Source organism: Cydia splendana, chromosome 5 (genome assembly GCF_910591565.1).
Source record: "Cydia splendana chromosome 5, ilCydSple1.2, whole genome shotgun sequence".
Taxonomy (NCBI): domain Eukaryota; kingdom Metazoa; phylum Arthropoda; class Insecta; order Lepidoptera; family Tortricidae; genus Cydia; species Cydia splendana.
This window is the reverse complement of record NC_085964.1, coordinates 19,673,580-19,701,355: the sequence shown is the minus strand read 5'-3', so window position 1 is coordinate 19,701,355 and position 27,776 is coordinate 19,673,580. Positions and strand designations below refer to the sequence as shown.

Genomic DNA, 27,776 nt, shown 5'->3' with positions numbered 1-27,776 from the left:
GCGAGCACGTCAGGGTGCGCGGCCGCAATGGACCGAGTCACCTTCAAAGTTAACGGCGAGCCATGCTCAGGTATGGATTTATGTAAATTTTATTGCAAAAAATACAAAAATAATGTACAAATGGCGGACTTAATGCCTAAACGCATTCTCTACCAGTCAACCGTAGGGCTAAACAGAGATGTAATAGAAATGGTGCAAGAAGAAAAGTAAGAGAATTTAATTTGGAACTGTTGCAATTATTTCAACTATTTGCGGTTTTCTTTTTAACCGATTTAAAAAAAAATTGAAATGGTTTTCAATTCGTCGGGTCCTTTGTTTTTCAGATTTCCGTACCTCAATAGAAAAACATGGAAACCTTATAAGATCACTCGCGTCAGTGCGTTTGTCCGTCCGTCTGTCATAGGCAATTTGCTCAGACCCATTGAGTTGAAATTCGGTACATATAAAGTACCTACCCACCTAAATAATTACATTATTTTAACTTCAAGATTAGACATAGGTATCGTGACAAAAGAAAGTTACTAAGATCTAAACAAGAGTTTTCCAGATTGTAAAAACACACGTAAAATGGTTATTACTTTTTTAAAACACGCGTTTACGATTCCGCTCAAACTCAAATAAATAAATGTATAAAAACCATTTTTGTACAAAAAGGTTGAAATCGAATGTACCTCATTACAGAGGTACCTTCATCTGTTATACAAATTATCTTGAAGGCGCAAATATCTGTGAATCCAGGCGTAGTCCGGCTGCGGATTTTATTTCCCAGCCGGGCCCCTTTTAAACACATACTCCTATAATTAATTATACATATACCACTGCCAAACGATAGAGATTCTATAAATTTCTGATGTGGTACATAAAGGTACATTTCACAACTGTAGTTTGAGCTTAATCAGGCAAGGTGGTCCGGCTGGAGAGTATCACGAAGTTAAGTGGGTACAGTTAGAGCTTCTCTTGTTCTTACGACACGAGTGACTTTTGCAAGTATAGTATCGTAGGCTCCCCTAGGTAACTACTACATTTGGTGGTCACATTTTTGATGATGATGATATACATTAATTAATATTTCGTTCAGTGAGTTCGGAGGTGGACTCAGACACGTCGGTGCTCGACTACGTGCGTGACACCCTGAACTTCCATGGCACCAAGTTCATGTGCAAGGAGGGTGGGTGTGGAGCATGCATCGTCAACGCCACCGTGCCGGACCCCTACACTGGCGGCCGGCGAACTATGGCCATCAATTCTGTGAGAATACTAACAACAACATATATTACCTGACATAATCTGATACTACTGGGTACAGGTCTCCTTTCACAATCGGGTTTGGACATTTAGTCTCCACGCTAACAAAATGCGGATTGATAGATTTCACACACATCAACACTACACACACCTTTGAATTTCTTCTCAGATAAGTTGCGTTGCGACGAGATATGTGTTCCTTAATCGAAGACAAACTGAAATTTTACCTACAGTTCATAATGCATAATTTTTTCTTGATAAATCTCCATGAGCCTTTAAATATTCGTTAGGATGATGACAAACAGACCTTGTTTATGTATGAAAAAAACAATTCAGCTTGCGATCAGGGCATACGCTTGTTTAGCTCTGTACATCTCTTGAACTGTTCCCAAAATCGCATTTTTTTCCATATTTTTTTGAGTGTTATATGCAAACCAATATCGGACACAAATTTTTATTGTATTTACTTATAGAAAGACTTTCTTATTTTTTTGTAATAAAACTAGAGTAACAATTTTCTTAACAGTGCTTAGTATCTATTACGTCATGCCAAGATTGGGAGATCAAGACTGTAGAAGGGATCGGAGACCGCCGAAAAGGGTACCACCCTGTCCAACGTGCGCTAGCAGAACACAATGGCACACAATGTGGGTTCTGCAGCCCTGGCTGGGTTATGAGTATGTACAGGTAAAACCTAATAACAATCTTACTATAACTTGAATAAGGCCCAAAATGCTTCTACCTAAACTCGTAATTCTTCGTTCTAATTCTGAACAGTTAACAGTTATGTCTTATATTATTATCCCCTCATCGTCTCCACAATCCATCTATTGCAATATTGACTTATCGGTTTCAGTGCTAATTTATTCACAGAAATGTTATATTTCAGCTTGTTGGAATCAAACCATTACGATCTCACCCAGTTACAGATAGAACAATCATTTGGTAGTAACATATGTCGTTGTACCGGCTATCGTCCCATTCTTGACGCATTCAAGACCTTTGCAAAAGACGCACCGAAACCTGATCACCTCACTGATATAGAAGACCTGAAAATATGTAACAAATCTTGTGACACACCATGCGATGGCAAAGATTGGTGTTTAGTTGACAAAGATAATGCTGGAACGAATGAAGTGAAGAAGATTGTTTTGAAAGATAAACGTACATTTTATATAGTCCATGATATCAAGCAAATTTTTGATATATTAAATCAGGAAGGCGATGATTATATGTTAATTGGAGGAAATACTGGGAAAGGTAAGGGATAAAGAAAAGAAAATGTAAAATTTTAGTAGCTTTAAATTTTTCGTGTTATCTCATCATTGTCTTACGTTGGTATTTCATCTTCCAGGGGCCTACCCAATATTCGCATATCCACGTGTCCTCATAGACATAAGCAGAGTTCTGGAGCTAAAGACGCATGTAGTGGATCAGAACCTGGTGCTGGGAGCTTCGACCACCTTGAATGACACGATATCTATCTTCTACGAGATCTCACATCAACGCGAGGAATTCAGTTACCTTACTTTGCTTGCCGACCACATAACATTAGTGGCACATATTCCTGTTAGAAATGTAAGTGCCTTAATCGGCTATTTCGCCTCATTCGATTGAGGATCTGCATGAATTTCCTCTCTTACCTATCTCTCTTTGTCGCCCGTATAATCATTGCCAATTATTTTCTGTATACGCCTTTATACTTTTCGGCACAAAGTTACCACTTTGTATGAAATAAGGAATTACATACGCTTTTGATTCATAATATAGGCAGAGTAGATATAAGTAAGTTTTAGAGTAGATATAAGTAGAATATCGTCTGGACATGCTTATAAATGAAAACGTCGTTCTTTGATTTATTCTTTAATTGACAGCTTTTGTTTTAATTTATGAACTGACTTGAACCTTCATGTTTCCAGATAGGCACCATAGCTGGCAACCTCATGGTTAAACACAGAGTGCCCGTGTTCTCGTCTGACTTATTTTTGCTGTTGGAGACTATTGGAGCAGTTCTTGTTATAGGTACATATAAAAATTAAAGATAATTATATTATGTTTGTTGTTTGGTTTCATAAGAAATATATTTTTTTCAATCTATAAATTGTAAATACAGATGTCAATCACAATGAAAAAATCAACGATGAACTCCAACTCTGGCCAACGTGGGACTCGAACCCACATCCTTGGATTGCCGGTCCAATTCGTTACCAATTCCGCCAGCTGACCATCCGTCAATTAACGCGGATTTAGTCATCTATTTTTACAATTTATAGATTGTAATAATGTCGTACGTCCACAATAAAAAAGGAAAAATATATTTAAACTTTTTTTTTTCTAGTTGATAAACACGGAACGGTGCATATGGTGACCCCAGCCGAGTTCCTTCACCTGGATATGGTGGGCAAACTTATAACAGAAATCAGGATACCACCGTACTCGCATAATTATCGTTTCGTTTCATTTAAGGTATATTTTTCTTTCACTAAAACTTGACATAAAAACTTGAACAAATTTTTCATATTTAATTGATCAATGCAGTTCATTTTGTAAATACCTTCTCGTATCCGTCTTGATTTTCTATTATTAGACGGGGGAACAAACTTTGAATTGTTCGAGAACATCACATTATGTCCTACAGTATATTTGTGTTTGGAATATTATAGAACACTATTGTGTGAATGTATGTGTAAAGTTATCTCAAAAAAATATATTGAGATTTTTCGAAAAAAAATTTTTTAAAATTTAGTTTTTAAAAAGATGTAAACATTAAATTGTACAGTAGTGATTTTTTATTCAAAGAGCAAAACTAAATATTTTACTCTGTAAGTAAAATATCCCCCACTTTTTTAGTGGTGCATACGTCACGAGCAATAAAAATGATTAAAATAAATAATTACTATACAACATTAATTAAACACTTGGTGATTTTCCACTATATTGTTACGCCAATTATTCTACTCAATATAAAAAAAAGAAAATCCAGGGGATTTTGTTTTTACTATTTTTTAAACAATTATAACGAATTTTAGCCCACGCGCACTAATTCTACAGTATTTTTTTTTAATGCACCATAAAGCCTGTACTGAATGTTATCACAGCGTCAAAGTATCTCCTATTAATACACTGAGCGTTCGACACAATTGTAAAAATGGTTATCCTTAAATTATTTAAATGATCGGCGCGGGGCGGGAGGGGAGGGGAGGCAATGGCGATAACTCAAAACATGCGACCGCAGAGCAACGCGTCGACTCAGGATGTAGGTATCTTAGGAGTTAGCAAACGCTAGTTATATACAATATGGAGAAAAATATGGGCTCCGTTTATTTAGTAGAATTAGTATTGCATTTAACCTTTACCTACTCGATACTGCCGGTGCATTATGGATGGCTTTATCCATCTTTATTCAAGTGATAAAATATCTGTCACTTTTCACACACAAAGTGACGGACACCGCTTTATCACGCTGTAAGAACGACCATCTTTGACGATCTGGTTTCGACCGTAATGCAAGCTAGATAAACCTTTTTGTAAATATTGACTTAGAATCCAAGACCTTTAACAAAATGGCTGTCATGATAGTCGTTGTCTGGATGTTCTTGGGTGCAGATTTTTAAAACGAGAACTATTTAAAAAAAATATCGGGTGCGGATTTCAAAACATGTTTCCGAAATTGTCGGAGATGCAGATTTCAAAAATAATGTCCGTTTTGGAATCCAAGATGGTGGTCTTGCAATTTTTCGTAAAAGTCGTTATGATATTCATTCCGTACTTTTTAGTATTTGATGTTATAGCGGTAACAGAAATACATAATTAGTGAAAATTTCAACTGTCTAGCTATTACGGTTCATGAGATACAGCCTGGTGACAGACAGACGGACAGATGGACAGACGGACAGTTGAGTCTTAGTAATATGGTCCCGTTTTTACCCTTTGAGTACGGAACCCTAAAAAAATGTTCGTTTTGGATCCAAGATGGCGGCCACGCACTTTTTTGTAAAAGTCGTCATGGTACTCATTTCCGAATTTTTTGGGGGTGCAACTTTCAAAAATAATGTCCGTTTTGGAATCCAAGATGGCGGTCATGCACTTTTTCATTTAAGTCGAGTTGATACTCTTTACAAATACATATTTAGGGGATGCAGCTTTTAAAAACAATGTCCGTTTTGGAATCCAAGATTCGCAATTTTTCGTAAAAAATCATCATGATCAGACAAAAGTTCTAGTCGCAAAAACGATTGTTTGAGTCTATATAAGAGTATGAGTTTTTTTAGTATTCCGTTATGTTCCTATTAATATTATCTAACATTTTATTACAAAACATTTCGCGTTGTTTTACAATATACCCGTTTTTTATTGGTTGTCCAAAAGACCAAAAGTTGGTTTTCCATAGTAGGACAGATTGTTCCCTTGCAACAGCGCACCATAAAACTTTGTATCATGAAAAAATACTGTCGCGGAATTGATATTAATACACATAATAATTTTTAGGGTTCCGTAGCCAAATGGCAAAAAACGGAACCCTTATAGATTCGTCATGTCTGTCTGTCGGTCCGTCCCCTGTCACAGCCAGTTTTTTCCGAAACTATAAGAACTATACTGTTGAACCTTGGTACGTACTAGTACGTAGATGTATTCTGTGAACCGCATTAAGATTTTCACACAAAAATAGAAAAAAAACAATAATTTTTGGGGGTCCCCATACTTAAAACTGAAACTCAAGAATTTTTTTTTGGGCTTATTATTAACCGGGCAACTAAAATATTAAACAGGAACTTTCATTGGGCATATAATAATATAATTTGGCTGTGCATTGATATTTTAGCGCCAAAAAATATATATTAGCCTCAAATATAAGCATCATATTATTAAAATAACTGGCAGCAAAATCAAGCCACCCAAAAAAATTATAGGGAACTTAAAGTGATAGATAGGTTGGCGACTAAAATAATAAATTGGCAACTAATATTTTAAAGCGATCATATAATTTAATTGTCATCTAGTTGTTCACACCTAAGTAATCAACTATAGTCATAACTGACCATATCGTTTCAGCTAGGTAGTATTTTAACACGAAAGCTGCTAAATTTAATGAACTCTTTACACAAAACACCTCGAATTAATTTTCCAAAACGTAATGGTCAGTATACTTAATAGTCGGATATTCCTAATCATGACACGCCTAATGGCCATTATACCATTAGATCTATAAATATTAAATTACTAATTTTAATAGTTACCACTGTGTTCTACTAGAGTCAACAGATAGGTGCGACGACGAGCAAAGCGAGGAGGAGCGTGTTAGGTTGACCGTGTAATGACCAACAAAATATTTTAAAAGAACTTCATTTTTGAATTAATAGAAACGTTTTCTTTTTAAAATATGCTTCATAAATGGTCTCCAATATAATAATTCAGTTGCCAAATAAATACTTGGTACCTGCCTAAAAATAATCAAAAGCTGTAACGGCATTAAAACACAACTCATATTGATATATTTTAAGGCTCCGTTTTTGTTGCCAAACTATTAATTTTAGTACCCATTTCTATTTTTTCAAACTACCCTAAGGTTTCTAATATTTTTTTTTTCTAAACTGAATAGTTTGCGCGAGAGACACTTCCAAAGTGGTAAAATGTGTCCCCCCCCCCCCCCTGTAACGTATAAAATAAAGGAATGATAAAAATATGATGTACATTGCCATGCAAACTTCCACCGAAAATTGGTTTGAACGAGATCTAGTGAGTAGTTTTTTTTTAATACAACATAAATCGTAACACGCAATTTTATTATGTTATTTGCTGCTACGGAACCCTTCATGGGCGAGTCCGACTCGCACTTAGCCGCTTTTTATGGATAAGTATCATCAATAAAACATACCGATTTGTTGTTTGCATGTAACGGTTTATGAATTTCTTGCGTTTATATTTTGTCCCTTGAATTATCTTCGCCATGCAGGCCACTGGACAACCATAAATTAGTTATAAAATCTAAATATAGATAACGTAGCAAGATACTTGACGACAAGTTCAAATTTCTGATAAGCAGATAGGCCTACCCATTTTGATAACACGAAACTCGCGGCGTCAGTCGGTCGAGTACTGTTGGAGAGTGATGGTGGCTTTATTATAAGTCCATTGAATCACTGGCACAAATACATAAATACTTAACATATTACAATAAATTGTATTGTACCAGATACTATTTTACATATATTTTACCGTAAGAGTGAAATAAACACAAAAAATCTTTAGTATTTATTATACGCCTCAAAGTCACAGATAAGTCCCTCAGACAACTAGTCACTTGGACAACGGAAGTGGTACTCCATAGCAGGGATGTTGCGAATATTCGCATCCGCATCCGCGGAACATCCGCATTATTTTCAACATCCGCATCTGCATCCGCATCCGCATAAAATCGATGCGGAGCATCCGCATGATGCGGATGTCGGCCAAGTCGGTAACAGGAACGTATTAGCGGCGGCGCCGGCGGCGTAAGTGCTAGGTAATTTCGTCATTATATATAACAAAATCGTCTAGATCCCGAAAAGTCGGCCAAGTTACTGTTTATTAAATAAAACGCGCCTATTCTTGCTCAAATACTAAACGTTTCGTTTTTTTAAAATAAAAAATGCTAAAAATGTAATATTTGACGTTTTTTAAGTACCAAATCTTGACATCCGCATCCGCATCCGCATACGCGGATGTCAAAAAATCTGCATCCACAACATCCCTGCTCCATAGGACATTTTGGTTGTCCCTTGGACAAAAACGATGTGATAAGATTTTTTATAGGGTCTGAAACAAATTCAATAAAGTATGAGAAAGCACTAACGTACCTATATTGTTAGTGCTTTCTGATATTTTATTAAATTTGTGTCATTTAGTACCCTCTTTAAGGTTTATTATTAATATTTCCATTGGACAACCAGATATGTCTATGGGACAACTTAGTTGCCCCTAAATTGAAAAACACATATCTTTATTTTTTTCGTTTTAAATTCGAGCGCAGTTCATATTTTATGTAGAAACAATAACACAATATAAAACAAAGTAGCAGGAGCAATTTTCTTAGATTTCTGTAACTATTTCGCGTATAGATAAAAAGTTCCGATTATGTAAAATAAGAGTTGTCCAGAGGGCAATTTTTATAAAGATAAAAAATTATACTGCATTGTTTAATTAATGTAAGTAAAATAATTGATAACCAATAATTGATGTCTAATTTGACTAAAAATACTTTTGGGTGGTCCAGGGGACAGAGCAGATTTAAGCTGGTGAATTTTTTTCGTCAATATCACTAAAGTCTTAAAGAAACAGCTCTGCTTTATACATAATCATAAACAAGAGATCGATAAATATGGACAATAACAAAAAAAAAATCCATAATTTCATCATGTGGACATTTAAAAGTTGATTCACCCACCCGCAAAAATTCGAAAATGAGTACCATGACGACTTTTACGAAAATTGCATAGCCGCCATCTTGGTTCCAAAAAGAACATTGTTTTTAAGTCTGCATCCTCAAAAAATTTGGAAACAAGTATCATCACGACTTGTATGAAAAAGTACAAGACCGCCATCTTAGATTCCTTAACGGACATTATTTTTGAAATCTGCATCCCCAACAATTTCGGAAATGAGATAAATGACTTTTATGAATAAGAGCATACGGCAGCGGCAGGTATAAAATTTGCAATAGGTAGATTGCGTGGCAGTGGATTGCGATTTCCAATATGGCAGATATTGGATTCCAAAATAGTCATCAATTTTGAAATCTGCACCCTCAAAATTTTCGTAAACGACATTTACGAGTATTTACAGAAAAATCCATGAGCCTATATATCGCAAATGTTTGTAATATACCGGGTGTTTCGTATACCAGGAGCAATATTGACATTCAATTGTAGGCTTTACTTCTCAAACTGATTGACATTTGTTCAGGAACTTAAAAATAACTTATTTTTTGGTTTTTATTACACATCAGTTTATTCTCAGATGCAATATATTGCAAATTTTGTTATTTTTAAGGCATGACAAGCAATGTCAAACACTCTGATAGTGATGACAGCGTATACTGAATATATTATTTAATTTGTATGAAAAAAGAGAAAATCTAAAGTTTTCATAATTTTTAAAAGTAGTTAGTCAAAAGGTATATCGTTTGAAGAGTACAATATATGGTTTAATTATTTGCTCGTGTCGTGTTACAGGAAACACCCGGTACATTAAAATAAATGCATATTAATCGGCCGGTCAAGAATGTCATGATCATACGAACGGTATCCAAACAACGAAAATATACCCCTCCCTTTTATTCACACACTCACAGCATCGTAACGCGTCGGAACGTGTGCCGCTGCCGCGTCACGCACAAAGCCCGGGTTATATAGACTACCACATATAGACCTCGCATTGTTTACTTGCATAACATATACTCTTTCATGTGACATGCCATGTTGAGGAAGAAAGAGACGCATTTAGCACAACCTTACAAAAACCTCGAAGTGAATTGTCGAAATTAAATATGTATATTATGTATTAAGGTGACAGTCCATTTCCAACGACAGCTGCATTACTGTTCATTTTACTATGGAAATTGACAATAACAGCGACGCGTTCAGTACTAGTAGTGCAGCTGCAGTCAGAAATGGAATGTTACCATTACCTGCTAACCGCACTACACTGTTGTGTTCTACATCAACCTATGTTTGCCCCATGATTTAGATTATTATTGATTTTTTCATTACTTAAATACAATAACCGAATTATGCAACTGCGTAGTCAGGCGATATAGTTTAAGGAGTACCAATATATTATAATATGTATAAAACCTGAATCGCTTCATATGCTCTATCTAACAGGTACGTTATCTGTTCTACGCATGTCTGCGCAAAAGTGGCGGCGTTTTTAAAATAGCAGTCTCTAATTTATTTGTTATTTATTTTAATTTCTCACAAAGCACTTGTTTTATTTCCAATATTTTTTTGGTAAAGTGTGTTAAATAAACGGACGATTGTAGAAATATTTTGATCTGGAGTGTACGTTTAAGTAAACTAGTTTTTTACGCAACATAAAACAAAAAATACGCCATAATAAATAGATCTCATTGTATCCCGTTGGTGATAGTTTCCATATAAGTAAAGATTTATATTTTGACCAAATCATCGAATTTTCGAGTTGTGTAGGATTTTCTAAGTTACATTTATATCGATTGTTATAAAAAAAACTATAGATTGAGCTTATTTTACACAGCTCACAGGAAATTCTCGGGATTTCTTTGTTCCTAATCATGAACTAACTAACGAAATGTAATTTATACATCCTCCCGACTGTACGACTTTGTCGGTATAGCGTTCTAGACTTTGACCCTAGGGTCATTAATTTCCTGAAGGGCTCAATTAGGGCGCTCCGGATAATCGTACCGTGGGCATCTGTAAACCCTAAATATTGATTAGAAAAAGCTTTCAGAACTGTAGGAATTGATGCAAGGAAAAATTTTTCTTCCCCCGTCTATATTTAGTAACCGAGATTTCAGTAAAGAGTCCACGTAAGCAATTTTTGCGCTTTTGAATTTGGAAATTTCTTTTATTTCTATGTTCATATACCTAAGACTTTATAACTCGAATTGAATTTGTAGTTGTACAAGTACGTGGGGATTTACGTCAGTAACATCGGTCATCGTATTTAGTAGATGTTAATGATGAAACACTCCCTATACCCGAGCCCGATTTAAGCGATGTTTTTATCTTTAGTACCTAAGTTAGTTATTTAAGTTAACCTTAGCTATAAGTTCTAAATTGTAAAATGTACCTACTAACAACATTTTTATTTTTTATTTTTTTTGCGTATGATCAATACTATACAGGGTGACACAGAAGACGTAATACAAAACATGTTTTTCAAACTTACCTATCTAGTGCTAATAATCCAAACTATGTTCCGTGTTCTTTAAATAATAGCAATCGTTGTACCATTGTTTTAATAATTTCCGTTATTTTTGACCCCATCATGGTTACCCTAACTACTTTGTGTAGAACAAAAAGGTTGAAACTACTTTGTAGTAAACACTCACCTTGTTTATCATCAAGACTGATAATTTAAAAATAAATGACGCATCGTTGAAGTTACTTGTCATAACAAGAAAATATTGATTAATCAGTTTCATTTGGCGATTGGAAAAATTTAAAGATTGGTTAAGTAATAATGCCACCTCCTTATCCATTCACAAACATTCAACGATTACGTATGGTAGAATTTTATTTTACGTCGCGGAGTACGGTACAGACGCAAGCTCTTTTTCACGAACTCTACCCAGAGTGTCCGATCCCCACACGGCAATTGATAAACGACTGTCTGCAAAATTTGAGGGACTATGGGCAATTCGGAGTTCCAATTCATGCCCAAGGCAGAGGCCGGCAACCAAGATATACAGAGCAATTTCGAACACGAGTACTTAGGTATTTTATCCGCAATCCTGAAGCAAGCACCCGAGAAGCAGCGGCACGATTCGGAACAACCCAAGTTTTTATTTGGAGACTATTACAATCGGAAAAAATGCACCCTTTTCATTTTCAACGGGTGCAAGATATTGTTTTAGCCGATTATCCCAAAAGAACACGGTTTTGTAGGTGGCTGTTGCAAAACCTGAATCATAACATTTTGTGGTCAGACGAAGCTACATTTACAAGAATAGGTTTATTTAATACACACAATGAACATTGGTGGAGCGATGTCAATCCGCATGTGACACGAAGAGATTCCTTTCAAACCAGATTCTCACTTAATGTTTGGGCGGGTATCCTCAATAATTATGTAATAGGACCTTATTTTATTGAAGGTAACCTTAACGGAGAAAAATACGAAGACTTTTTGAGAAACGTTTTGCCAGTGCTGATACAACACATACCAGTGGAAAATGTTCAAAATCTGTACTATCAACAAGACGGAGCTCCAGCTCATTTTTCTCTGCGGGTTCGAAGGTACCTTGACCAAGAGTTCCCCAGGCGTTGGATAGGGCGTAACGGTCCTGTAGAATGGCCACCTCGTAGTCCAGATCTAACGCCGCTGGATTTTTTTTTGTGGGGCGAAGTTAAAAGGCAAGTTTATAAACGCCAATCAAATACGGTCGCAGAACTCCGCCAAAAAATTGTACAAGCATTTGAAGTCGTAAAAGCCAACGAATTTGTACTTGGAAGAGTTCAGAGGAACATCCGACGTCGTGCAGAGCTTTGCGTTGTGGAAGGCGGTGATCATTTTGAGCACCTGTTGAAATACGTTTAAATTTTAATAAAATACTGCATGCTTGTAAATAAATGATTTGATTTGTTTTATCAAATGTTTCACTTGTGTATTGATATCAGAAATTACTTCTTGCAACTGACTACTTGACACACAGATTACGTTAGATAATGTGACAAGTACCTAAGTATAACTAACATGACGTCACCAAACGTGCATAGGGTGACCAAACTTACAGGAAATTATTAAATTATTTTGTTAGAAAATTAGCAAAAGTTATTTAGTTGAATTTTAATTAATGATGTAGTGAATAATGTTCTTTGTCATTAACCGAACCATAATTAGTTATTTTGTATTACGTCTTATGTGTCACCCTTATGTGTATTTTAAGCCGTCTTTCTCTGTCCCAGATCATGCCGCGAGGTCAGAGCGCACATGCGCAAGTCAACGCAGCTTTTCTCTACGAGTTCCACAATGATGGCGAGACCGTGCGCTCGGCCAGGATCGTCATCGGAGGCATCTCGGCTACCTTCGTGCACGCTTCGCTCACTGAGGAGTAAGCCAATGTTTTAGTGCAGATTCTTTACGAATTCATTCAATGACGGCGAGCACATTTCGTCAAGATCATCATCAGCGGCAACTTGGTTAAAGTATCCACGCTTCACTCACTTTATTAATTTGTCTCTCGACAGTCTATAATTCATAAAAATACAGAAATTTTGTAGGATTTCACTACTTCTACTGTCTTTCATACTGTACTGTCATTAGAACTACTTTCTTCCATTTCTACCAAATTATCCAGAGCTTCCAATTGAACCACCTAGAAAAAGAAGCAAGCGTTGTACAAATCACCAGTTTTAGGAATCTCCAAAAGCTGTAACTCTTGTGAAGTGTTAATTCTCTGTAAATCTTGTTCTTTGTCGCAACCATAGCTCCAAAGAGCCGAATGCGGCTCGTGCGTCACTGTCTTAGCGCCACTTGCACCACCGGGTTAACCCCGGGTGAGTAGGATGGTGCAAGTGGCGCTTAGAGGTTCTTGACTTACACATTCTTATTACTTAAAATTATTAAGTTTATTTTATGTTCCAGATACGTGGTTGGCAAAAAAATCTTCACAGACGAAGTGCTGCAAGGAGCGCTGAAGGTGTTGGAACAAGAACTGAAGCCTGAGGAAATTGCCGGAGAATTCAAACCTGAGTATAGAAAGAAGTGTGCTTTGGGACTTTTTTATAAGGTGAGCAGAAGAAAATACCAATCATGCTACGTTTTATGTGTGTGTGTTACTACTAGCAACTACTAAACTAGTTAGCTGGAATTATATAGGGCCTGCCTGGGCTCCGCTGGCCTTCTAGGGATACCTAAGTTGACCTTTGTATACGTTAAGTATACATTACCGTAATTTATTTTTGTAAACCATAAAGTGATTAATAAATACTACTATTACTACTACTCTAGTATGAATATGTTGTGAAATTGACTCACGATAATATTACTTGTTGAATCTTTCCCCGTTTCCCTGGTTTTGCGCGGTTCATTAAAAAGACCGAAAATCTATACGAGCGTTGTTGATACATGCATTTGCTAGTCACTACAGACATGAGGTTTTACTTTTTTTTTTATGTATAAATTTTATTTCTTAAGTATATATATTATTTTAAAAACACAGTCAAAAATTAAATAAGGTTTTACTTAAATTAACAAGATTTTAAAATACCCATTTACCAGATTCTCTCAACTAATTTTATTCGTTTCCAGGGTCTTCTGATTCTGATTCCTGAGAACCGACTGAACCCTCGCTATCGCTCGGGGACGCGACGCCTTCGAAGGACGAGACCTTTGTCCAAAGGGTCCCAAGAATATGATACCAATCCCCTCACCTGGCCTATTACCGAGCCTTCACCTAAGGTAACATAACAGCCACCTGAAAACAGAAAGTTTTACGACTTCATATACTTAAAATCAAAAACTAATAAATATGTAGGTAACACGTTCATCTAACTAATGTCTCATGTCTTTAATTTGGACGTCCACGAAATAGGCAGCGTGGTAAACTTTCATGAAGAATGCATACAGATCATTCCACAATGAAGGTTTCTGAATTGAGGATTGTACTAGGACCTGCGGGACGTCCAATCTGGGGAATCGAGGCTTAAATAACTAGTTAACTTGGGATATGTGATACGTTATTCTTTCTAATGCACAAATTTGATATACGAGTAAGTATATAAACCTGTAAAAATATAAATCTGATAGCCCACGCAGTGCAAGTGTTATTTATATGTCATAATTTCATAGAAGTTTGACGTTTATAATGACACTTGCACTGCGTAGGCTATCAAAATCGCTGCAGACTTTTCTTGGTCTAACTCTAGTTAGCCAGGTATTTACGAAAAATTATTTGAAAAACACGTTTTCAATCCTACATGATTAGCTTGACCTTGACTTTCGAAAAACATAAAAATGAGTGTGATTTATAGGTGGAGGCACTGATCCAATGTGCAGGGGAAGTAAAGTACGTGAACGACCTACCAACACAGCCTCGCGAGGTTTTCTGCGCTTTTGTCACCTCGGACATTTGCACCGGAGAGATCCTGGAAATTGACCCTACACCCGCGTTGGTAAGTATTTTTTAACCGACTTCCATTTCATAGAAGGAGGAGGTTCTGTTTTCGGTTGTGGCTACGTTCCTTTTTTTTTTTTTTATGTATGTTCATCGATTACTCCGAGACCCGTGGGCCGATTTGAGTAATTCTTATTTTGTTCGAAAGGAGGTACTTCCAAGGTGGTCCCACATTAATCTGGTGCTGTTCTGATGATGGGATCCATGAGGAATTGAGGGAACTCCTCAATTTTTAAATGCACATGTAGGGTGATTTGGGTGTTTTCTTAAGCAACTCGAGCATTTTCTCTCGAAAACCACAAATTTGATGAAGTGGACCTGATGATGATGATCGTTTTGATGATAATCATGACGATTTCTTAAAATGTACGACGTTCAGCGATTATTCCGAGACCCGTGGTCCGATTTGAGCAATTATTTTTTTGTTTGAAGGGAACTGCCTCCAAGAGCGTCCCACATTAATCTGGTGCTGTTCTGATGATGGGATCCGTGAATAATTGAGGGAACTCCTCAATTTTTAAAGGCACATGTATGGTGATTTGGGTATTGTCTTAAGCAAATCAAGCATTTCCTCTTAAAAACCACTAATTTGATGGAGTGGACCTGATGATGATGATTGTTGATGATAAATGATGATGATTTTATAAGTGTAGATTACTCCGGAACCCGTGGTCCGATTTGAGTAATTATTTTTTTGTTTGAACGAAGTTACCTCCAAGGTGTTCCCATAATATTGTTGGTTATAATCTGGTGACGGAATTCATAAGGAAATGAGGGAACTCCTCAATTTTTAAAGGTACGAGTATGGCGACATCGTTGTTTTTTATAGTAACTCAAACATTTCCTCCCGTTAATAACCCATTTGATGAAGTACAACTGTAGCCTTACCACGAGTTTGACACTACATCTGCGCTATCGTCTTCGTAACTTACTTTCTATACATCTCGCTCGCACTAATAGGATGCCAGTACGAGCGAGACGCATAGAAACTAAGTTACGCACACGCTAGCGAATATGTCAGTGTTAGACTTATGGTAAAGCTACTGAGGAGTCGGGAAATGGCGGTTGAAGGGTTGGTGGTTCAGGCTTCAGGGTCGAGGGGTTCCGTGATCAGGGGTTGATGTGCTGTGAGGTTGAGTGATCTGGGGGTTGAGGGATTGGGTCAGTGGCGGGGCGGAGGATGGATTTTGTGTTTGTGCACTGTAGTGACAGGAATGATTACAAATTTAGTGATACGCATCATTATTATTTTCATTCATGCGTCACGCGTCACTCATAAGCTGTTAACAATGCCTTACAATTAAAAATGGAAAAATAAAAACTTTTACAAAAAAAAAGAAAACCGACTTCAAAAAGGATAAAATAAAATATAATCGGTTTTTAAGTATAAGTATGCGTTACTAACTGATATGTTTGAAGTCGGTGCCAAGCCAAATTTGAAGCATACCATGATTTTAGGGCGATCCGATAACAATGTTTGCCATAACAAGGATTGCCTTACACGACAGCAATTATCATACTTTCTGTAGATCCCTAAGAACCCACTGTCAATCCACCTTGGCGCAGTCCGTACCATGTTTGTCGGTACTAGTATAAAACCAATGCGATTGCTGATATGTTTTTTAAAGAGCAATTTTTACTATTTTTCGAACTGTCCATAGTACTCAGGTGTGGGATTGGGACCAGTGGCGGATTTCCCATAAGGCACAGTAGGCCCGGGCCTAGGGCGGCAAGATATTAGGGGCGGCAAATTGTGACAAAAAAATTCGCTGATGCCAATGACCTTTTATTTATGTAGACGTGTGACGTTCATAGTTGACAAAATTAAAAATTGATCCAACGATTTTGACAGCTTGACAGGTTGGCGTCACCCATACGCCTAACTAAATATAGGTTCCGGAACCTATATTTAATGGCTCACAATCGTGCGCCTGGTACCATATCTACCTCAATTTACTTACATCTATGGCTGATGCACATGATAACAAAAAATAACTCAAAATTAGGCCAGGCAACGAATTCTCAAAAAAAGGTACCTATAGAGGGAAATGCATGAAACACAATTTTTGACTTCGTACCTAACTTTATTTGGACTATCTAGGAGGTGAACATATCAAAAGTCCCCAGCCGTAGTCCTTGAGCCGGGGGAAGAAAGGGGTTTGAAGAACACATTTATCGGTTTTTCGCTTATATCTCGATAACTATGCGTTCTAACGACATGATCATTATACAAAATGAAAACGGGTAAAATTTGCTACAAGCTACAAGTTTTTTGATATCTTGAGGGCCCTCCACACTTGTGCGCGAATCGTGGCGCGAAGCCGCGAACGCGAGTGTGGCGTCGATTTCACAGATTGTTGACGCCTTCGCGCCTTGTTCCCCATTTTTAGGGTTCTGTACCTCAAAAGGAAAAAACGGAACCATTATAGGATCACTCGTGCGTCTGGCTGTCCGTCTGTCACAGCCTATTTTCTCCGAAACTACTGGACCAATTAAGTTGAAATTTGGCACACTACATATTGTGTGTGTTTGTGACCCAAAGACGTAACGTAAATAAATGAATTTTAAATATGGAGGCCACTTTTGGGGATATGGGGGTAAATGAGAAAATTAAAAAATAAAGTTTTTCAAACTATATCGTGTTACATATCAAATCAAATAGCTTATTGTAAGAATCTCAAAGATATTCCCCTCCCCCCTTATCTCCGAAACTACTGGGTCTAAATACCTACTAATTTTGTCCTTTAAACTTCTCTGGAATTCGCTGGAGACCAAAAGGAAAAAAAAATATATGAGTGTTTATAGGTACTTATAGCAAAAAAAAAGTTTTTCTTGTTTCTTTTTTAGATTTTTTGAATGTTTTTGTAGGTACATTAAAAGTCAATGCTATTGGTAAAACTGTCACTTAAAATGAATAGGTAAGCATTTGCTTATTTTTTTCGCAAAACCCATGTTCCCATGATCATATCACAAGGACGTATAGTTTCTGAGATATACCTAATAAGCGGAAAACAGAAAAATGTGACCTTCAAACCAAACTCCCCTACCCCCGCTCAAGGGGACTTTTGATATGTTCACCTCCTAAAGAGTCCAAATAAAGTTACTAAGTTAAAAATGTGTCCCAAGCATTTCCCTCTATACCTTTTCGTTGCCTGACCTAAATGTAGTCAATATGATGGGTGATGCTCAGAGAGGGGCGGCTACAAGGCCTGGGGCCTAGGGCGGCAAAGACTGCAAATCCGCCACTGATTGGGACTGAGTTATTTCCCGCCTCTTATCCAGAGAACTTGATTTCAAAATATAAAACAATTCAAGAACCATCTACAGGGCTTTAACTAAGCTAAGGATTTATATAAGCTTTTGTTTAATTTAGAATATGCTCCGGTCTCTCTATGAGAAACTTGTATAGGTACTTATTTATTATATCAAGTTACTTCCTTGTTTTCTATTCAGTTGAAATGAAGCATAATCATTGTTGACGATTAAATGTTATGATACCATTAAACCAGTCTGATGGAGAAGAATGAAAGGAACTGAAGAAACAACGCAACCCCATTGAGTTTATGTACATTAGAATCATCTTGATGATTTTATTAGTAGAAAATATCTACGTGACGCTACAGAGTCTTGTTAATCAACCAGCAGGCCTATTCTGGATGGTTTTATCCACGTGATAAAATAACCGTCACTTCTTAACACTGCGGGATTGAAAGTGACGGAGACCAGCCAAGGAGAGACGTAGCCAAGAACGACCATCATATCCGTACAGGACAACAGTTTTTCCCTAACGATACTTCGATATCAAATTCCCGAAATAAGCTCAAGACATTGATGACAGTTAAAGAAAAGCCATAACAATATTTTTTTTATCTTTGTCATGGATATTTGGTGAAACTATTACTTTTTTTACCTCTTTCAAGCCTAAATTAAACGTCATTTTTCTTTTCAGAAACTACCCGGTGTCGTCGCTTTTTTCTCTGCGAAAGACATACCGGGACCAAACAATTTTCTCCCACCTCGGGTACCGACACTTATAATGAGAGAAGAAATTTTTTGCGGCGGTCAGATCAAGTATTACGACCAACCCATCGGAGTTATAGTAGCAGACACTGACAAACTAGCTAACCGGGCTGCTCTGCTTGTCCATGTCAAATATAAGAAAGATACGAGAAAACCAGTTTTAACAATAGCAGAAGCTCAAAAGGATCCTAATAGGTAATATTTGCTTGTCTTGGCGGGGGCGTCATCAGCCCGACACCTGCTCGCCACGGGCACACACCTGCCTGGCCTGTGGTTGTGTTTGCCGCTCCCGTATTGGCTTACACAGCCACGAAAAACGTTGTCTCCCAACCTGACACTGCTTGTATAGTCTGTAATAGACTCGAAGGCCGATGATGCTGATGGCGGGGGCACTACCCTGCCCCCAGATAAAGAAGAAAGGATACTTGAAATCTTTTTAAACCTACTGGGTTTGTCAAATATAGGGCGAGTTTTAAATTAAAAGTGCCAGCCAGTCTTTGTTATTAAGATATTCGAATTTTACAGTACAATACAGAAACTAAAAATGGACCGGAATGAAGCCATTGTATCTATTTTAATTTGTTGGTGTTATAAATATTTCTGTCTTTGAATTTTTGAAGGACGGACGATCGGACGTCCCAGGTTTCACTGGGGCGATGAGTGGACTTGCGCGATCTTCATGCCAATAACTGGCGGGAGATTGCGCAGGATCGAGACAACTGGCGTTTACTCTTGTCGGTGACCAAGATTCTATTCGGGTAGCGTCATTAAGTAGTGGTAGTAGTTGAATTTTTGAATGGCAGAGATAAATTGTGTATTTCAGGGTATCATTATACTTTGCTCTACCAGCGCGTAACGCAGGCGCAAATGTGCAAAGAGTTATCAAGGACTATAACAGGATATCATATCAGTACCACTTCTCAATGGAGACGCTTCACAGCGTGACCAGGCCTAGTGACGATGGTCTAGACGCATACATCAGTACGCAGTGGGCTGACGCCGTACAAACCGGCATTTCCTCCGCTCTGGACATTCAATCAAATCGGTGAGTAGGGTGACTGCTATAGTTATTGGCCACTCCTTACAAATCAGAAAGAAACAAGCCAATTGAAACCTTATTATTAAGAGTGGCCAATTACTATATACTGGCCAGTAAGTATAGCAGTCACCCTAGTAGAGGTTACAAATACGTGACAATTTAAAAAAGGTAGGTAAATTACCTCTGGTATTTTAAGCACTCGGTTAATTTATTCGGGGAAACGACAGTGATTGGAGCAAACCTTTTCTTCTAGGAACAGGTGGTGAACGTGATGTACCTAGCCTGGAAAGACCTACGTGAAGGTTCTTTAAGGGCCTAAGATATTTTAATTGGCCCTAAAATCTTAACGCAACCATAGAGCTGATAGATCACGAGCAATCGGTGAAGCGAGGGCTCTTTATATGGACAATGTCAGGTGAAAGTTTAAAATATTCGCTTAATTAAGGTTATTACGTTGTTATTCAGAATAAACCTAGTGATACCTCGGTGCGGTGGTGCCTACGGGTTGAAGCTAACTCGACCTGGCTGGAACGCGACGACTTGTGCATTGGTCACTTATCTGACAAATCGACCCTGCCGCTTTACCATGAGCATCCAGTCCATGATGAGAGTTATAGGGAAGAGGCCTCCGGTAACTCTAGAATTCGAGGTTAGACAATCAGCTTCATTACAATATGATTTTTAATTTCTTTCCATAGTACAAGCTTTGCTTAGTTTGGCCTAGGTCAATCGGTATAAGATTGTCCCCAAATATTTATTTATTGTTACTTATTCCATTCAATATTCCTTTTCTGATCTATTTACAATTCCTAATTTGATGATATATCTTTTATTCCATAATATAGTTTAAAGTGTATCTGATCTTCAGCAACTTTCGACTTACTCAGTCAGTCCAGCACTTATTGCATTAACTATAATTTCAATAATGACGGTAATCCTGCAATTTAAATGTTTTACAATAATTGGTTAACAGGTGGGCGTTGACGACAGAGGTGAGATCCAGTATCTGGAATACCAATTGTACGAGGACCTAGGCTACACGTTCAGTGACCAGTTCATCATTTTAGTGTCGTCTGGTATTAAAAACTGCTACGAGAATTCACGCTGGTCAATGAAGGTTTTTAATGTATTGACAGATAAACCTACATCCACGTGGTTTAGGGCACCAGGTACTAAACACAATTATTAATCTAAATAATATAATCTTGCTGTAAAATGTGAATACCTGATAAGGAGTATAGACCTCAAACTTTGTTTTTAATTCCAGGCAATTTAGAAGCAATTTCACATACCGAAATGATGATGGAAGAAATATCCTACGTCCTAGACAGAGACCCCGCGGAGGTTCGTCGTGCCAATCTTAACCCTCAATATCCTGAAGTCGCTGAAATGCTCGACGAACTGTTGCAAGACAGAGAATATTATAGGAGAAAAAGAGAAGTTGACGAATTCAACACTAGAAACCGTTGGAAAAAAAGAGGAATACGAATTTCCGCCATGAGTTGGGGTGCCAGCATTAATTCCGGATTTCAAGTTGATATAAATATTTTACATAGTGATGGCACCGTGGTTTTAAAGCATGGTGCCATTGAGGTCGGTCAAGGTGTGAATACTAAAATGATCCAAGTAGTCGCATACACTTTGAATATTTCTACAGACTTTGTAAAAGTAAAACCAAGTGATTCAGCAACTGCAAATAGTTACTTAGCTGGCACCAGTAGAGCTTCTGCCTCGGTGTGTGTTGGTGCTATTAAATGTTGTCAGGTGCTGCTTGACAGGTTATCGGCTATCAGAGAAACGCTGAACAACCCTACTTGGGAATTGTTGGTTCAAACCGCATTCTTAGCGGGCATCAACCTTCAAACAAGTTATTACACGACGTCAAACGACTTGGTTATCTATAGAGTGGGAGGAGTTGCTATGGCTGAGGTTGAGTTAGATATACTTACAGGAGAGCATGAGATTAGGAGAGTCGACATAATTGAAGATGCTGGAACACCAGTCAATCCGGAAATTGATATTGGACAGGTAATATATTGAAAAAAAAATCTACACACATATCATAAGAAGCCCTTTATGATGCGTTCAAAATCCGCATATAAAGACTAACTTACAAATAAACTAATTTGTCAAAAATATGTCTTATCTTTAAAATGTTATTATTTATTGCATACTTATAATTGTTATAATATCGATGTGATATCTATTTCATTAACACTCTAGGTGACGTTTTATTCTAAATTAAGTGTCAATTGCAAATGAATTTAATAATTTTGACACATCTTGTGTGCTACCCATAGACTAGGAATCCTCTAGACGGAGTTTAGAGCAATTATTTCATGAAACTGATGCTGCCAAAAATACGGGGGTGCGGGAGACGAGGTGAGCGAGGTCCCGTGCCGTGATTGGTCCGTTCAAAGACACGGACGTCACACAAAGACACTTTCGACTCGAAAATGGAGTAAAACCACCGTATTTGTGACAGAGGGGGTAGAGCTACTATGCTTAGTCTGGAGGATGTCTTGTCTGTGGTGCTACCTGATATCGGACATCGAACAATGATGCAGTTGGGGCCGACCCTAGTTTCTTTCAGTATTAAAAAAGCTATGATACGTGCCATGCGTGATTTTCATGCCTTTCATGAAGTAGCAGTCACATATACTATAAACGTCATGTAAAATTATGAAAACCTGGAAATCTCCGGAATCTCTAAAGTGTCCGTATTTTTGACTGTTCAAAAACATTACATTGGTTGTTGTTTTAACATAACGTAGTGGCCACAGTGACCGACAGGGAGCCAATACCCCAAAACATCAATTTTTATCCAAGTAAGTGTGTAGAATCTACACAGTGTTGCCGTATTAGTAGATCCTTACTAGCTGTATTAGATTATTTCCTTGTATAAAAATTAAAGTGTCGGTTTACTACTTCCCTGACGGTCACTGGTCACTAAATTATAGCCATTTATCTATATATTTAAATGGATGTCAGATTTTATACTTCCAGGAATGGAAAATATAAATTTTCTTTATATTTCTGATAGTAAAAATGATTGCCACAATTCCTGAAAATGCACTATTTTGAACGACGCTTTTTATAGTTGCCGACAATTAATGATCAAATGCTTAACAAGAACATGCAGCGCACAGCAAACTCTGGATTTGCGAATTTCCTGAGGCTTATTTTACCAATACACCGTGACGCTTTCAGAACAAATCAAACGAATGTCAAACAAACTGAAGAGCTACCGATTTGACCACCTCTTCATCTCTCTCCGAACATGGATGGGGGTCAAATCAAATGGGGGTCAATGGATCTTAGGTCCTCTATCATTGGTCTTCGTTTGATCCGTACTGAACGCAACAATCAATCGTTTTGTAGATCGAAGGTGCTTTTATCATGGGCATGGGTTACTGGACCACAGAGCTCATCATATACGACGAGCACACCGGAGAGCTCCTCACGGACCGCACGTGGTTCTACCAGGTGCCGAGCGGGACCGATATACCCCTTGACTTTAGGACCAAGTTGAGGAAAAATTCTTACAACGCCAGAGAAGTTTTGGGCAGTAAAGGTGAGTTCAATGAGTTCAAATTATGAAACTTATAGGTACTATTCCTGATAATAAATAATATGGTGTCCGGATGTCTTTGCAATAACCCAGTCTCATTGTCCACCCATAGACTGGTATACTGTTAAATTTTTCTACAATAGTCCCAATGCCTGCTGAGACCGGTTTATGGGTGTATATTGTTGCGCCTGTGAACGGGTTCCAGCAGGCGTTCTACATCATATTAAAGCTCTCCACAGGGCCCCTACGTTACGTGTTGGATCTATATTCCCACGCAAGCCTATCAAAAGACCGGGATTCATAGGCTCGTGAAATCCAAAATGGAGAAACAAAATAATGATATGTAAATTAACGTAACATTACATCAACGATTATGGGTGGATTTCAGTTTTTTTGTCCATAATACCTACTTAATTGAGGTCTTACTTGAGCCTTATAATAATTGTAAAAACAAAAATATATGTGTAGTTTTATAATTTCCCCACAGCGGTTGGAGAACCTGCCACGTGCTTGGCGATATGCGTGGCATTTGCTCTGAGAGCAGCTATAGCAGCATCTAGAGAGGAGACTGGATATCCCCGCACGGAGTGGTTCCATGTTGGTACGTAATAAAAATTCCGGATGACGAGAATCCCGAGATTCCAGGATTTATAGATTTATGAAATGAAAGTAACATTTTTCACCCTACAACCTCCTAATTCTAATTCAATAATAGTATTTTTTTTATATTTTTGAACGGCTTCTTAGCCTAGTCGGTAGTGACCCTGCCTACGAACCAGATAGGTCCCGGGTTCGAATCCTGGTATTTGTGTGTTCATCACAAATATTTGTTCCTGAGTTATGGATGTTTTCTATGTATATAAGTATTTATATATGTGTGTATATTAAATATATCGTCGTCTAGCACCCACAACATCAGCCTTATTGAGCTTGCTATGGGATTTGGTCGATCCGTGTAAAAATTGTCCTATAATATTTATTATTATTTATTTTCTTGCAGATGGCCCGTTCACATTGGAAGCAAACGTGCTGTCAGCAGACGTGCGACTTGATGAATTCAAATTCAAATAACAGCAGAATTATGTTTCACAACTTTTATAATGTAATACCTAATATAGCAAGTAACTTATGATAGGATTAAATTAACATAGGTACCTGAAGTCTTCAATTCAGGTTAGCCCCTGATTATAAAATGTATTTAGCATATATGTTTGTGTATTACAAATACAAATTATTTATTATCAAACAATAGTCAAAATGATCGCCGGTTTTAAGTTTTTGTAGATCTCTTAATTAACTAATTTAAAAAATAACTAAATTTGAAAAACGAAACGGAATATTGGAAGTAACGGAGGAAAAAAAAACTATTTACAAAATTGTTTGTTTTTTGTTTTTACATGTTTACATCTCATTAAATTATACATACCTATATACCATTGCATATTGTTGCAGGATGAATGATTTTATCTTTTTCCTTTTACGACGTCCTATTATATATGTAGATATTATTTTTTTTTATGTAAAGCAACACACGAGTTACGAGATACGAGCATTTTAAAATACCTACATGTCAACGCTTGTTGGCAGTTATGTCTTGTAATGTTTGCAGTACATTGCTGCTCGGTAAATTTTCAAAAAATAATTATGGAGTCATAATTAAGTGTAACTTAAAAAAACTTCTTAATTAATGATTACACGGATAAATTCTCTGTCTGGTTTAATTTATTGCCCATATTGGATTTACACACTGTAGACCTCAGACTATACAAAGATTCATGTCATGGCATGTTAAAAGACAAATAATGCAAGCCCTTCACCAACGAAACAGTTCCTCATTGGGAGCTCTGCTGGCAATCTTATTTACTATCAGGATCACAGCGTTATACCAAAGAGAATTTAGACTAGAAGAATATTGTCAAAGAGTCAAAGTAAGTAAGTCAGTACATTTAGCGATGGCGCTATACCTTTAGCCTACTCTCGAGTAGATGGCGATACTTTTTGATATTTAACAAATTAAGCACATATCAGTGAAAGAATAAGGATCAAAGTCAAATGGCGTTCTACATGTTATCATTTGTGTCGAAAGACGGCAGTAAATGTACTGACTACATAATTTACTTTGACAATATTCCTCTATTTCAAAATCTCTTTGGTTATACCCACCGAAAGAGCCAGTTATAATGAAGGCATGTCGTGTTCTGTAAGGTGGAGATACTTTCCAAGTTTGGCTACTCTAAGTTTTAGCAAGATGACACTTCTCCGTGCCATACCTCTTTTAAATGTAAAATATCTGGGAGACCAAGCTTTGCTCGGAAAGCATTATATAAACTCAAAATTGCGCGTTTTCCCAGAGATAATACTTAGATCGATTTTTCGCCCCCGAGAACCCCCACATAGCAAATTTCATCTATCGTTAGAGCCGTTTCCGAGATCCCCGAAATATATATAAATAAACAAGAATTGCTCGTTTAAAGGTATTAGTATTAGTAAAGATTAGTATAGATAAAATAACCGACCAAGTGCGAATCGGACTCGCGTTCCAAGGGTTCCGTACATTACACAATTATTAACAATATATTTTTTCATGTGATACGTGAGTAAATGTCTTTAAAAAACCCGTCCTCCTCCTTGCATCAGTTTCTTCTTTACTGAGGGTCGTGGCCACTTCTAAAGAACAGCTTCTCTTTGACAATTTGCCGCCACCTCTTTCTGTCTGCCGCCGAATGTAGGGCACCGTGGAGCGTTGCATCAAGGGCTGAGCAAATTTGGTCTGTCCACCGCATTGGGCACCTGCATCTCGGCTTATCACCTTTGATTTTACCTGTGATTACCAGCTTTTCCAGGTTATCAGTCTTTCCTAGCAACGTGGCCAGAATACTCAAGCACTTTGCGTATGCAGGTAGTAGACAGCCTGGTTGTGATGTTCAGTTCATCAAGAAGCATTAGTGCTGCGCGCTGTCCAGTGTATGTTCAGCAACCTCCTCCAACACCACATTTCAAAGGCATCAATTCGGTTACGGTCAGCTTTCCTAAGGGTCCATGTTTCTGCGGCATATGTAAAAATGGAGAAGACTAGAATCTGAACTAAGGTGCTCTTGGTGTTGGTAGAGATATTTCTGTCCTTCCATACTTTCTCCAGCTGCGCCATGGATCCCTTGGCCATTCCGATTCTTCTGCGGATTTCCGTCTCACAGAACCCATTGTTACGGTACAATCAAGGTATATGAAGTTGTCTACGAGCTCTAGGTCAAGTGTTCTACTGCGCTCCAACTTCCGTTTGCGTTCTAGTATCATGACTTTTGTTTTAGATCTACTGATCGAGAGTCCGAGTTCTTTACTGATGGTTTCCACCCTGTTTAAAAGACAGTCCATCTCTGCTTCTCTGGCTGCCAGAAGGGTGGTGTCGTCGGCGTATCTTAAGTTTGATATTTTACGCCCTCCCACGGAAATGCCACCATTCCAGCCGTCGCATTTTCGCCTCACGATGTATTCACCGTATACATTAAACAGGATTGGCGAAAGAATGCACCCTTGCCGGACGCCTTTCTGGAAGTTGAAAGGGTTTGATGTGATTCGGTCAACTTTGACTACTCCTTGGCTGTTGTATTTCGTTTTTTATATTTTTTTAACTTTATGGTGTAATAAAGGATATTTACTTACTTACTTACTTACTTACTTATAAGGGTTGCAGCAGTGCAGTGAGATGTCGAGGTACACCCAACTCCAACAGGACATCCCACAAGCGATCCCAGTCGACGCAGTCAAAAGCCTTGCTGTATTTAGGAAGCCTATCGAGAGGAATACAGTAAAAACATTAATTCCTTCGCATTTGGGTACCTACCGTTCCTCATTCACTGTAAATACCCGGCAAAACACACAGAAACTTTAACTATAGCGGATAAAATTAGTTTTTTTCCACTAATGAAAAATATTCGAATATTCGAAACCTGAGCGGCCGAATATTCGAATATCAAAACAGGTCGAATATTCGACATATTCGAATATTCGACATATTCGAATATTCGAATAATCGAATATTCGAA

General features: G+C 37.6%; 1 protein-coding gene and 1 non-coding gene across 2 annotated transcripts; one reads left to right on the top strand and one right to left on the bottom strand.

Annotated features, from left to right (window-relative positions):
- LOC134791016 (xanthine dehydrogenase/oxidase-like) lies at positions 1-24,813 on the top strand. Its single transcript, XM_063762066.1, has 19 exons — positions 1-70; positions 1,079-1,248; positions 1,772-1,932; positions 2,135-2,505; positions 2,600-2,823; positions 3,165-3,267; positions 3,584-3,711; positions 12,894-13,039; positions 13,573-13,717; positions 14,239-14,388; positions 14,961-15,101; positions 19,053-19,318; positions 19,947-20,168; positions 20,628-20,811; positions 21,136-21,331; positions 21,430-22,190; positions 23,544-23,736; positions 24,221-24,334; positions 24,734-24,813. Exons 1-19 carry the CDS (start codon positions 28-30, stop codon positions 24,802-24,804), a joined length of 3,789 nt encoding a protein of 1,262 aa, XP_063618136.1. The 5' UTR covers positions 1-27; the 3' UTR covers positions 24,805-24,813.
- On the bottom strand, positions 3,400-3,471 carry Trnaa-ggc (transfer RNA alanine (anticodon GGC)). Its single transcript has one exon. It is a non-coding gene; the product is annotated as a tRNA-Ala (tRNA).
- Positions 24,814-27,776: the final 2,963 nt, after the last annotated feature.